Source organism: Microcaecilia unicolor, chromosome 4, assembly GCF_901765095.1.
Source record: "Microcaecilia unicolor chromosome 4, aMicUni1.1, whole genome shotgun sequence".
In the NCBI taxonomy this organism is placed as follows: domain Eukaryota; kingdom Metazoa; phylum Chordata; class Amphibia; order Gymnophiona; family Siphonopidae; genus Microcaecilia; species Microcaecilia unicolor.
The window spans coordinates 172,171,897-172,185,452 of record NC_044034.1 but is presented as its reverse complement, the minus strand read 5'-3'; the positions used below and the strand labels follow the sequence as shown (position 1 = coordinate 172,185,452).

The window sequence follows — 13,556 nt, the reverse complement described above, 5'->3', positions numbered from 1 at the left end:
GACCACCGGAGGGAATCAGGGATGACCTCCCCTTACTCCTCCAGTGGTCACTAACCCCCTCCCACCCTAAAAAAAATAGTTTAAAAATCTTTTGTGCCAGCCTCAAATGTCATACTCGGGTCCATCGCAGCAGTATGCATGTCCTTGGAGCAGTTTTAGTGGGTGTAGTGCACTTCAGGCAGGTGGACCCAGGCCCATCCCCCCCCCACCTGTTACCCTTGTGGTGGTAAATATGAGCCCTCCAAAACCCACCACAATCCCACTGTACCCACATGTAGGTGCCCCCCTTCACCTGTAAGGGCTATGGTAGTGGTGTACAGTTGTGGGCAGTGGGTTTGGGGGGGCTCAGCACACAAGGTAAGGGAGCTATGTACCTGGGAGCTTTTTATGAAGTCCTCTGCAGTGGCCCCTAGGGTGCCCGGTTGGTGTCCTGGCATGTCAGGGGGGCCAGTGCACTACGAATGCTGGCTCCTCCCACGACCAAAGGGCTTGCATTTGGTCATTTCTGAGATGGGCGTCCTTAGCTTCCATTATCACCAAAAATCAGAAACGACCAAGTCTAAGGACGACCATCTCTAGGGACGACCTAATGTCAAGATTTGGGTGTCCCCAACCATATTATCAAAACGAAAGATGGACGTTCATCTTGTTTCGATAATACGGGTTTCCCCGCCCCTTCGCCGGTACATCCTGCGAGGATTTCCCCAGGAAAACTTGGGCGCCCCTTTCGATTATGCCCCTCCACGTTATATATCTTGGTCATTTCATCAAAGCTTTGAAAATGCAACCTTGTAACCTGGATAGTTCCAGACCTTTAATACTTAGTGTTGATAGACCATTTTAGAGAAACAATTTCAATGTGGGGAACAAAACAATACAGTTATAAATAAAAAATAAAAATACTGGCAATAAATAAATAAGTCAGTCTTTGTACTAGGCAAAATTTGTTGAATGTGTAACTAAACACCTGGATAAGGATGAGCTGCTTGTATCTGGATTTTCTGAAGGTATTTGACTAGTGGCCTAGTGGTTAGAGTGTAGAATTTGGTCCTGAGGAACTGAGTTCAATTCCCACTTCAGGCACAGGCAGCTCCTTGTGACTCTGGGCAAGTCACTTAACCCTCCATTGCCCCAGGTACAAATAAGTACCTAAGCCGCATTGAGCCTGCCATGAGTGGGAAAGCGCAGGGTACAAATAAAAAAAAAAGTCCCTCATGAGAAATCCTCAGGAAATTTGTTTATTTTAAACATTTCCATACCACACAAGCCAAAAGTTCTCAGCAGTGAACATGATGTACATACATAAAATCATAAAAAAGAAAAACATTTGTTCTTACATAAAACTTCAAACAAGCTAAAATACACAGTAATTAACAAACCTGGGCTTCAGTCAAAGTACTTCAATCTATTCATTTCTGCCAGTTTAATCTTGATCTTCTGCCACCCATATGCTTGTATAAAAAGTTAAGTTTTCAACTTTCATTCAAACTGTTTTCTTCCTGAATTTTATAAGCCTTAATAGTAGGCTATTCCACATAATGGGCTACATAAAACATTGTTGCTTTGTACTCATTCGATTTTGCAGCCTGATATGATGGTACATCTAAATACAACTGTTGTGCAGATCTTAAGGACCTTGAGGATTGATACACATGCAGTTTTGCTGCCAGCACTTCTAATACCTGACCAGTTAAAATCTTAAACACTAAGTACATCCTTCACAATTTTCTGAGTATGCAACTTCATACTCGGACTAAAAGTCATGGGATAAGTAACAGTATCCTATTGTGGACTGATACCTTGTTAAAAAGATACAAAACAGAGAGTTGGACTAAATTTTCAGATTCCCAATGGGGAGAGGCAAATAAAGTGCCCAGTGTTCCTTAAATATTTACACAAGTGATCTAGAAAAAATGGTAAACACAAGCAAACTGTTGTACAGAAGGGCATTGCTACACTACACTGAATTGACCATCTAATTGACAGATGAAATGTAATGTAGACAAGGGCTAAAATAGATAAGCATATGGTAAAATCTAAACTGTTTAGGACACCATAGGAACCGGTTTGAAGGACAGCTGTGTATGGGACCCTTTATAATGAAGCCTATAAAGAAGAGCATAGTCTGCAGTCTCCTGAAATTCCCAGGCTTGCCTGAAGAAATTAAGCTGTGGATCCATGATGATCTTTGGGAACTGGTGATCCAGAGAAGCCAAATTACAGATCTGCTGTAACCAAGAAATGATCCAGGAGTGAAGTCCATAGTGCAAACCCTGCTAGGTGTGTCTTCAGTTGAATGAGCATTCATTAAATATGCTTTAAATAAATAAGGGTCTGCTCAAATGTGTAACTGTACTTTGCAAACTAAAGTAATTTTATTTTCCTTTCATCAAGAAACATTTTGTTTCTTATAAATTTTCCTTTTCAGTCTTTAAAAACCTGACTGAACAGGAAGTATTCTTTTTCAGTCCAAAAATGTATTTATATGTAAACAAACCAAACAAGACACAAACTAAAATAAATAAATGTCTAAGGCTTTATTTAATTTGCAAAACTTGGTTCGAGGGCAGTATATGTTGACCACCCGCCTCATGATGCACTTGATAAGATTGCAGTCACTGGGACAGCCTGCTTCTGAGATGCCTCTGCTTTTGCTGAAGCGAACACCTGCAGTTCAACCAGGGCTCAAGACTGTGCCACTTTTGAGTGTCTGAGGCTGCTGGGGTTGGGTTCTCCCCCCTTATGGAGCCTAGAAGCTGTATTGCCCAAGGGTTCCCCTGAAATGTTTTTTTTCTAAAACTGCCTGTCTGCATATGCGTGTTTGCCTCCGTAAGTGGAGGTATTGCTGGGAGCAGAGTAGGGATTTGCAGTCACGTGTCCAGAACATTTGTGCATCCTGAAGAGCAGGTGTAACTTAAGAATTTTCAAAGCAAAAGTATGCACCTACTCTTGCTTTGAAAATCTGGCAAAACTTGCACATCGAAATGTATATATGTACTTTATACCGTAGGGTGGTCATTCTGTTTGGGAAGCGGTTCCTTTTAGGCACCCTGATGCCATGTGGTGAGAGCCTGATCTATAATGGCATGTGGGCACCCAGATTTCCCTTATGTAATAGTTACAGTTAATTCACTTAGAGCCCGCTGTTTCCCATCTATATCGGATTACAGCAAGATTCTAGAACACAATAGTCTACGAAGTTACATAATGTGATTACAAAATATACTTAAACCTTAACAATATCACACCAAAGTAAAAGGATAAAAGTAAATTTAATCAGATTATTTCTTAGTCACCTAGGGCTTCTTTTACAAAGCCGCACTAGCAATTCCAGCATGGCCACACCAAGAATTGTAGTGCAGCTTTGTAAAAGAGGCCCATAGGTCTGAAACAGCAGTGTCTTTAAGCCGTTCTTAAATATGGTATAATTATTACTACTACTTATCACTTCAGTGATATATCTAAAATTAACTGGTATAAATTTCCAAAATTTAGAGCTTGAAAGGCAAACAAACAGTTAAAAAGTTGAAGTAATGCCACTAGTACTCAGGAAGTCAAATAATGCAAATTTTCAGAAGTTTTATAAAAGTAACTCACTGATGAATAATGCACAAGAGTAGTCATATATAATGGAACATGTCCAAATTAAATTTTCCACAACAAACAGCCCAACTTAAAAAATATTCTTGCCTCAACAGTTAACCAATGAGTCTTAGCAAAGTAGACAGTAATTCTATCTTGTTTTTTTGTAGGGAGAATATAGTAGCATAACCTGGTATCAGCGCACTTTACATTTATATGCCCACAGTCATGCCAGCTTTAGAGCTAGTGTAACAGAGCAGGCCTCTATAGTATAGTAGTCTATGTGAGATACGTGCAATTGGGATCCAGTAGTACGTTAATTACGATGGACGTCTAATTAAATTCCAGTGTCCCCACTGTGATTATTAAATGTAATTTTCTATAGGGGAAAAAGACCTCAGTGGCTTTAATGGCCCCGAAACAGGCACATTAAAAAGCCTCACAATAGGACCACCATCATTGGTCTAAAAAACAACTGGTCTTTTTACCAAGCTGCAGTAAAAAGGTCCCTGGGCTAGCGATGGGGGCTATTTTTGTCACACAGTGCAGCCCTTTTTACCGCAGCAGGTAAAAAAAGGCTGAAAATAGCCATGGCCTTGTGGTAAGATTGCACTGACTGCGTGGCCAAGGGGGGGGGGGGAACACTTACCGCCACCCATTGAGGTGGCGGTAAGAGCTCCCGTACTGGTGGTAACCGGGTAGCACATGGCGCTGCCTGATTACTACTGGGTTAGTGCCACATGAAAAATTACAGACTGATTTTCCCTAGCGTGGGAAATGGCACGCACTGGGGCTACAACTACCACCGGTGCCTGCATTTGGCTGGTGATACCGACTTACCACCACTTTGTAAGAGGGCCCCCAAAAGAATTGTGTGTAAAGAAGGTAGAGTTGCCTCAGCAAAAGATCCACATGCACAGGCTCCTGATGAAGCGGAAATTAGTGAAGCGGAGGGCTCCGTAGAGCCTTGTGAGCTTTATAAAAGATGTATATCTTTGCTTTGCTTTGCATGAACAGTGAACCATAAATGAATAGTTGATTTGGTGAACTCTAAAATTAAAAGGGAAAATATATTAAGCTATTTGAAGAGTGAGATTATATTATAAATGAGGTTGTATTACAAAACAGGGTTTTTTAAAAGAACAATGTGCCTTTTTCGGGACCAATAAAGCCACTGAGGTCTTTTCCCCCATAGAAAATGGTATTTAATAATCATAGTGGGACATGTAATTGGGAGACATGCCCATGTGTATTTAGGCCCATTACACACACAGGTGCCACATTATGGCATATATACTTGTGCAAAAGGATGTCTAATCCTTCCGCGTTAGGAGTCACCAACCAGGAAAAGGATCTAGAAATCAATCTTTGACGATATGTTGAAACCTTCTGCTCAGTATGCTGCGACAGCGGCAAAGAAAGCAAATAGAATGTTAGATATTATTAGGAAAGGAATGGAAAATAAAAACAAGGCTATTATAATGCCATTGTTTCGCTCCATGGTGTGACTCCACCTTGAATACTGTGTGCAATTCTGGTTATCGCATCTCAAAAAAGACATAGTGGAATTAGAAAAGTTACAGAGAAGGGCGACGAAAATGATAAAGGGGATGGGATGACTTCCCCATGAGGAAAGGCTGAAATGGCTAGGGCTGTTCAGCTTGGAGAAAGGATGGCAGAGGGAGATATGAAGAGATATAAAATAATGAGAGAAGTGGAACGGGTAAACATGAATCGCTTGTTTACTCTTTCAAAAAATACTAGGGTTAGGGGGCACGCAATGAAGCTACAATGTAATAAATTTAAAACGAATCAGAAAATATTTCTTCACTCAATGTGTAATTAAACTCTGGAATTCGTTGCCAGAGAATGTGGTAAAAAGGAGTTAGTTTAGCGGGGTTTTAAAAAGGTTTGGCTAGCTTCCTAAAAGAAAAGTCCATAAGCCATTATTAAAATGGACTTGGGGAAATCCACTGCTTATTTCTAGGATAAGTAGCATAAAATGTACTGTTTTGGGTCTTGCCAGGTATTTGTGACCTGGATTGGCCACTGTTGGAAACAGGATACTGGGCTTGATGGACCTTTGGTCTGCCCCAGTATGGCAAAACACTTAAGTGCCCTTTTACTAAGCTGCGTAGGTGCCTACACACGGCCAATGGGCATCAGTTTTGAGCTACCGCCTGCTACCACGTGGCCCTTGCGGTAATTTCATTTTTGACATGCATCCACTACGCACGCCGGAAAATCATTTTTATTTTCTGGTGCGCAGCAAAAAATGGGTGGCAATTGTCATTCTGTGTACATAGACGATTACCACATGGGTAACGCATGAGACCTTAGACTCAAAAATGGACGCATGCCATTTTTAATTTTGCCGCATGTCCATTTTCAGCAAAAAAAAAAAGGCCTTTTTTTACAGGCACACTGAAAAATGGATGTGCGCGCTTCCAAAACAGGCACCCACACTAGCGCAGCCCATATTTTTTCCACACCTTAGTAAAAGGGGCCCTTATGTACTTATGTAACCTGAGTTGCCTATTTGTAGAATTGCCCTTGTGCAGATAAAAATTTAACCCCCCCCCCCCCCCCACACACACACACACACACACACACACTCCCCCAATAGATCTATTGGCAATCTTTCCCTACTCAGCATTAGCAGGAGGCTGGACAGGAAGGAATATGATGCAACTGGTTTGAAGCTGCTCATCTCTATTATGCTCCCAAAGCAGTAGACCCACATGTCATGACTGCAGGGGAGCGTAATGGAAAGCGTAATACTTGCTATTTCAATAGGAATGTTAAAGACCTTTTTGCTCTTAGTGAGACTGTTGTAGAGCACTTACTACAATTAGTGCCACAGTACTTAAATGTACTACCCTGATGGCTCACAAAGTTGCTGAAGTCCAAATTACGAGTACAGAATGCAGCAGCAAGAGTTATTTTTGCAGCAGACAAATATGATCATCTTACTCCTTTGTTATGTGGTTTGCATTAGCTACCATTAGAAGCAAAATTTCAATTTAAGGTATCGGCTTTGACCTATCAAACATTGTATGGATCTACCCCTGCTTATTTAGGCGTTCATCTTGCTTTTTTAAATGATTTTATTTTTAGATCTACTAGAAATCAGTTTTTATTAAAGTTTTCATCATTTCGCCATGTAAACTCTACTTTTTCTTATCATGCTGCACAGTTTTCTCTTCCTTCTTTTCTTTTAAGAATTTGTGGTTATTTTCAGTTTAGCTTTTAAGACATTTCTTTTTAAGAAATGTTATTAATTCATGGTAACTGGGGGGGGGGGGGGGGGTTTGGGAAATTATTATATAATTCAGTTTCAACATTGTAATTCCGGATGTTTGTTCAGTTTTTGTCTGTTACCCGCAGTGAACTTTGTGGTATTTTGCGGATTATAAGACTGTTAATATTCTCTCATGCACAGCCATGTTGGAATCTGTCCTGTTAATACCTGCACACCTTGCAAGTGGCCTAGAATGCTATGGCTTGTTATGAACATTTAACTTGCATATTAAAAAGCCTTCATTGGCTACCGATTATATAGCGTGTGAGTTTTAAAGTTTGATATTGATTTATAGGGCTCTGAGTAACAAGGTACCTATCTATAGGCCATCTCACCAATTATGTTTAATTAATAAAAGTCTCCTTGATGTTCCCTCAATTCAGTAAGTGGGGTATGTAGACTCAGATGCTAGGGTTCAACTACAGAATTCTTTCCTTCAAGAATTAAGGTCGATTGTCATGTTTGACTTTTTGTAAGAACTTAAAAAGCATGTTCATTTAAGCAAGCATTTCCTGAATGAGTTTACAGCTGGTGATTATATGTGAGCAGAGAGATGAGCAGCATTTTAGGTCCCATTGTCAATTGTATATGATACTGTATTTTGTTTTGGTTTGTTTTTTATTTGTTACTTGATAGGTCAAAGCGGTGTACAAAAATTAAATTTGTCATTTGTTTGATGCTTTACGATTATGAATGTTTTATTGTAAGCCGCTCATACTATTAAGGTGAGCTATAAATCTTGCTAAATAAAAAGTTTTAAAAACAGCATGTAGGGATGTAGGGCACAGAGGTAAAACCTCTAGAATAGGAGGTGATTTGAAATGTGACTCGCTTATTTCTTATTTTTTCTAGTATCTGAACTGCAAGAAGAAGGGATAAATGCCATCAATTTGCCTCTGAGTCCAATTCCCTTTGAACTGGACCCTGAAGACACTATGCTAGGTAGGGCAGAATCATTTTCCAGCACTGCTAAAACTAGGATATTAAATGGTCATAAAATATGATCTGTAATAATGTTTTCTTTAACACCCTGAAGAGGAGAATGAAGTCCGAACAATGGTTGATCCAAATTCGAGAAATGATCCCAAGCTGCAGGAGCTGCTGAAGGTAAGACAAATCTTCCTTTTCTTGTGAACATTTATTTTCTTGTCATGCCTTCTTTTGTCTTATTTCCACATTTCTTCTGGAAAAAAAACCCATGTGCATGCTTATACTGGACATACAGTAACAGATACAAAAAAAAGGATTGAAAATTAGCTGAAATGGCCTGTCCAGTCTGCCCAGTGAGATGGTTAGGGACAGGTTGTATCTACTGCTTTGTGTCTTCTCTGAGGGTTGTAACTGCCTCTGTGCAAGTTAGTCCCAATGGCTTCTTTTAGAAAGTTACCTGGACAGATCTTTGCTTGTGAAAATATCTCCCCCTCCCCCGACTTGAAAACGTTTGTCTGGCCAACTTGTTGACCAGTCAAAATGTATCTGATTATGAAAACGTGAAGCTTGGAGTGTCCAGGGACATATCTGTTTAATTGGGCAACTTTGACACTCCTCAGTCTATCCGGATAAGTTTGTTTGGATAATTTTAACTAGTTATATTCAGGGAAGTGTTTTACTAAGCCGTGGTACTGCCCACAGGAATATATGGGTGTCTCTGGCATATAGCGCACGCTAATTTTTAGCACGTGCCAAAAACGCTACTGCGGCTTAGTAAAAGGCCCTATTAGTGAGATACTTAACCAGTTAAGTTCTGCTGAATATCCAGTGAACATTATCCAAACAACTTACCCACTCATCACCCTGTGTTTTTATTGGGATTGTTTCATTTTCTTTTGAGCTGATAGTCTAAGCAATTTATGCCTTGGCTGGTGGATGACCAAAGTATAAATCTTTTATCGTGTATGTTTGAAAATACATAGATATTATCAGGCTGTTTTAAAATGGCTGAATGGCCCAGTATTATCTGTATATTTGTAATTTGGGCTTTAGTGCATATTATCCATGTATCTGCAGGATGGATGGTGACAGTATTTGGCCGCTGAATGGACAACGTGTACTTTTGTTAGTTTAGGCCTATGAGTAGCAGAGTGCTGAACGATAGGCTGCATTTGTGCATGTATGTTATAGAATACTAGCACATAACGCATGTGTACTGTATACACATGTAATGAAGCGCAAGCTGTATGCCCAGCGGTATACTACAACATACGCACACAACTGCTTTAGCAAGTAAATGTGTGGGGGGGGGGGGCATCCATGTGGGTGGGACACAGGTATGTCTCCCACTTATTCACACAATTTACCGAATACTGTAAATTACGCGTGTAAGGGCGGCACACAGACACATCCATGTACGCCCACCACAGACCTTGCATAAGTAGGTGCACCTAAATATACAAACATTTCTGCCAATTTAAGCTAGTATTGTATAATGGAATCTGTGCGCACAGATACTGTGTTAGACTGAGCACTCCCTGCAGTACATCCAGATGTTTGAACAGAGGAGCCCAGTTACAGAATTGCCCAACATGGCAACCATATTAATCATATACTCTTTATTTATTTATTTATTTATGTATGTATGTATGTATTTATACCCCACAAACATGCAGGCTCAATGTGGCTTACATAAACCGGAGAGAGAGAGAGAGAACTCCGGGTGATATCAGATACAAATGAGAATAGTAGAGTAGAAGGGCAAGAAAGAAAGGATACTTTACATATAACAGTACATAAGAATAGGACTAAACAGGATCCACGTATGCCAGCTGGCAGAGGCTATAGTCCTACATTGTTCCCGGAGAAAATGCTTTGGTAAACAGATGCGTTTTTAGTGCCTTGCGAAAGGTAAGGTAGTCTCTCTGATTGGTTATGTCTCTAGGAAATGCATTCCATAGTTGCGCACTGATGAAGGGAAAGCTTGACGTCTGAACAGATCCATGCTTGCAGCCTTTCCAGCTGGGGTAGTGCAGGGTGAGATATAATCTGCACCACAAATAGCGACACTGAATAAATACCAGCGCTGACGTTTAACTTAACCCTTTCATTACACCTGCTGACTATTGGCTCCTCTGTTTTGGTGGATGAAAAATTGTTACATTTTATTGAATTTTACTGTTCCCCACCGAAAGCTGTTTTTGGACAAATGGGATATAAATAAGTTGTTTTCTTTTTCTTCAAATGATTAAATAGAATGTGTGAAACCTCTGTATAGTAGTTATCGTGTTCTCTACTTTTTTTGTCTTATCCACTATCCAAATTGCTATTCACCAATGCAGAGTTCACAGCTGGATTGATTTTTATAGCTGGTATCTCATGTCATTTTTGTCATGGCCCTGCACATAGTCTCCTTGGTTATCAGACCAAAACTTTAAAGGTAGTGTAGCAAATTGGATTTTTGACAGTGTAAAAGTCTACTCGGAATCTGTAAACCTCTCATTCAGTTCATTGTGTCTCAGTTTGGAGGTATGTGTTGCTTATATCTGCTCTAAATTTGTCTGAAATAACCACCTATAAATTGCACTCACGTCAGCTGTTCTAAAGATATCCTGAAACTTCTCTTGAGGATGTAGTTGTAAATTCTCTTCAAGCATTTGATTTTCAATCTGAAACTGCTTTTCAACCTGCAAATTTATGAATGCCTAATCCCTCCTACGCTGTGTTGCTATGCAGGTATTAATTGATTGGATTAATGATGTGCTGGTAGGAGAAAGAATAATCGTGAAGGACTTGACTGAGGATATGTATGATGGACAAGTGCTACAGAAACTCTTTGGTAAGAAAAAAAATAGCATATGTGGTATGTATAGGATGCAATGATAAGTATCCATGAGCTCCTACAAACCCCACAGATAATCTAAAACCATGAGGTTTGCAGCAAAAGTTGCAGGAAAAAGGGCCCCACGGTAGCAGCAGGGGTCGTTTTTCCCACACCCCAGGGCTTTTTTTTACCACAGCCGGTAAAATGCTTCCCAAAAAATGGCCATGTAGTAAGATAACTCTTACCGCATGGCCAAGCGACGGGGAGCACTTACTGCCACCCATTGAGGTGGCGGTAGGGACTCCCATGGTAACCCGGCAGTAACTGGGCAGCGCACGGCGATGCCCGATTACCACCGGGTTAGTGCCGCACTAGGGAAAAAATTTCCTGGAGCGCTGGAAATTGCACACGCTTCGGCTGGAACTACCACTAGTGGCCTTATTGGGCCGGCAGTAGTTCCGTTTTAGCGTGTGGTAAGACAGCGTTGGGCTTGCCACCACTTTGTAAAAGACCCCCTAGATATCCAGATTGTGTTCTTCAAACCATAGCAGACCCACTCAAATGACCTGACTAGCATTGTGACCGTTAACCTTCACTGAGACTATACAACCTTAAAACAGCTCTAAATAATCTGAGAACATTCAGAGGTTCCACTGCAGCACGTTTTCCTCAGCCTTCCATAATAACATAATCCAATGTGGAAGCGCATGAAACTGTTGAATTCTGACATGTATTGTGAAATTTCGCAGATGTTCCCAAGAAAGGCCTCACTGAGGATCCCATAAGAGATTCACATGCTCCTTAAATGACTTCAGAACCGCAGTCTTGCATTCAATTCAGAGACACCCTAAAATATATTTATGATTATTTTTTTAATTTCCAGGCACTTGATTTACCACATGAGGTCCATACAGGCGACTATGCGGTTTACAGCAAATAAGAGTCTAGTAGGGAGACAAAAGGGTCGGGAGACAAAAGGGTCAGTAACACACTTAAGAGATGGGTTTTGAGCAATGACTTGAATTAAAGATAAAAGGATTCTAAATGGATATGTGGTGGGATGGCACTGGTGGGACCAAAGAAGCTGAACGATTTTTCATGAGAAATAGTTAAGTGGAACGAGGGGAGGGAAGGAATTGGGAGGAGATTGCCAGCTGAGGCGCACAGAGATGGAGTGGGGGTGTAGTAAGGGACAAGCACAGAATGAAGGTAGGCTGGAGCTGTGGAAAGGTGTGCCTTTTGTTCTCTTGCATCAGACAAAGCATCACATTGCAAACAACCGTATAAACAGATGTACGATACCTGGGCTAGACTGTATAAATGATGCTACTACAGAAGCTATCCAGTGGCTCACAGTTTCAGCTGTGAATCATTACATGCTCCACTTCAATTGGATGTATCACATTACACCTGGTATATGGCAAGTTCATGCAAATCATGTGCTCAAGAGTTCAGCTTAACTTGACCTTGAAGGGTAGTCATTTGGATTGACGAGTAGAATATGCATTCTGTACGGTAAAAATAATCATCTGATCTTGGCTCCAACTGTGGACTTCATTTGTACGTTGCAGTGTGCAGAAGTATTTTAAATATAAATTGAACTACTGTATAAATTAGAAATATGTCTTGCTTTACCCAATAAATGACGTAAGCTACAGCAAACTTTTAAACACAAGTTTACTGCCAGCCATGGAATTTATAAGTAATTCAGGAGAGACTAAGACACTTACTGGAAAATACATGTTTTCTGTTTGGCTTGATGCCTAGCTCTTACTGTTTGGTAAGATGATAATATCCACTACCTGGAAGATTTCACGAGTGAATTATAAACACCGCTTAAAACAAGAAAATAGATTGTGGTATCTGAAACCGGGTGTTATGAATTTGAGATTATTAGAAAATGGCTTCCTAGCCAATAGTTTATAGTTTACTGAAATTTGCAATACTGCCAAGGCTAACTGGCAGATCTAGACGGTTTACATTCAATAAAACATAGAAATGAAAAGAAGTTCAAATCATGTATAGGAAAGATACAGCAGTCATAACCAAGAACAGATGTCCCCAAATGTAGGGACAGGGGAAGGGAAGTGAGGGGGAAGGGAGAAAAGGGGCAGGGGAAATAGCGGGGTAGCAGTGTCCAGCCAACAGTAATATTCCATATGTGGTCATAGCCTTTAGAGCTGCTTTAGTGATGGCTATTTTAAAAATTAATTCTGTAAGCTAGCACTTAGTTATGCACCAATACTGCACCTAGTTTATAAAGTAGTAGTGTTTATGCGCATGATTGGCACCAATAATGGGCAGTTTACACGCATAAGTGCTCAGCAATATTCTATAAAGAGTGCGCCTAAATCGCTTAGGGGGAGATTCTATATATATAGCGCCTAAGAAATCCGAGCGGAAAACAGTGCCAACTAAATGTATTCTATAAGCTGCGCAGTATATATTTATTTTTATTTTTGTACATTTATACCCCACGTTTTCCCCACAGTTTTGCAGGCACAAAGTGGCTTACAGTGCACTGATAGGCTATTGCCAGATCAGAGGAGATAGTTGCAATTAAATTAGAATTAAATTAGATAGAATTTATTTATTTATTTGTTACATTTGTACCCTGCGCTTTCCCACTCATGGCAGGCTCAATGCGGCAAAGAAACAGAGAAAATAGATAATAAGGAAAGGTGAAAAGAGTCTAAAGATGGTCCGTAAATATGTTGGTAGGAAGGACTTCAGGTGATGTGTTGAAGCCTAGAAGTAGGCTGAACCTCTTTTGGCTGCCTGTGCTAAACTCCGACGGTTGAGAAGGTTTTGACTCATTGTGATTGAATAGTGGCAACAGTCCGCTCCAACCCCAAGACAAGGAGTGCTGCAATCAGAGCTGAGTGGCTAGAACAGCTTCCAGCAAGGCAATCCAAAAGA

The 13,556-nt window shown here is 40.5% G+C and overlaps 1 protein-coding gene across 2 annotated transcripts in view; it reads left to right on the top strand.

Annotated features, from left to right (window-relative positions):
- The window catches only part of PARVA (parvin alpha), a 137,319-nt gene that overhangs the window by 80,370 nt on the left and 43,393 nt on the right, over nt 1–13,556 (top strand). For both annotated transcript variants that reach the window (XM_030200973.1, XM_030200974.1), the window contains exons 2-4: nt 7,736–7,825; nt 7,920–7,990; nt 10,550–10,652. In XM_030200973.1, coding sequence (XP_030056833.1) covers nt 7,736–7,825; nt 7,920–7,990; nt 10,550–10,652 — 264 coding nt within the window. The remainder of the gene's footprint in view (nt 1–7,735; nt 7,826–7,919; nt 7,991–10,549; nt 10,653–13,556) is intronic.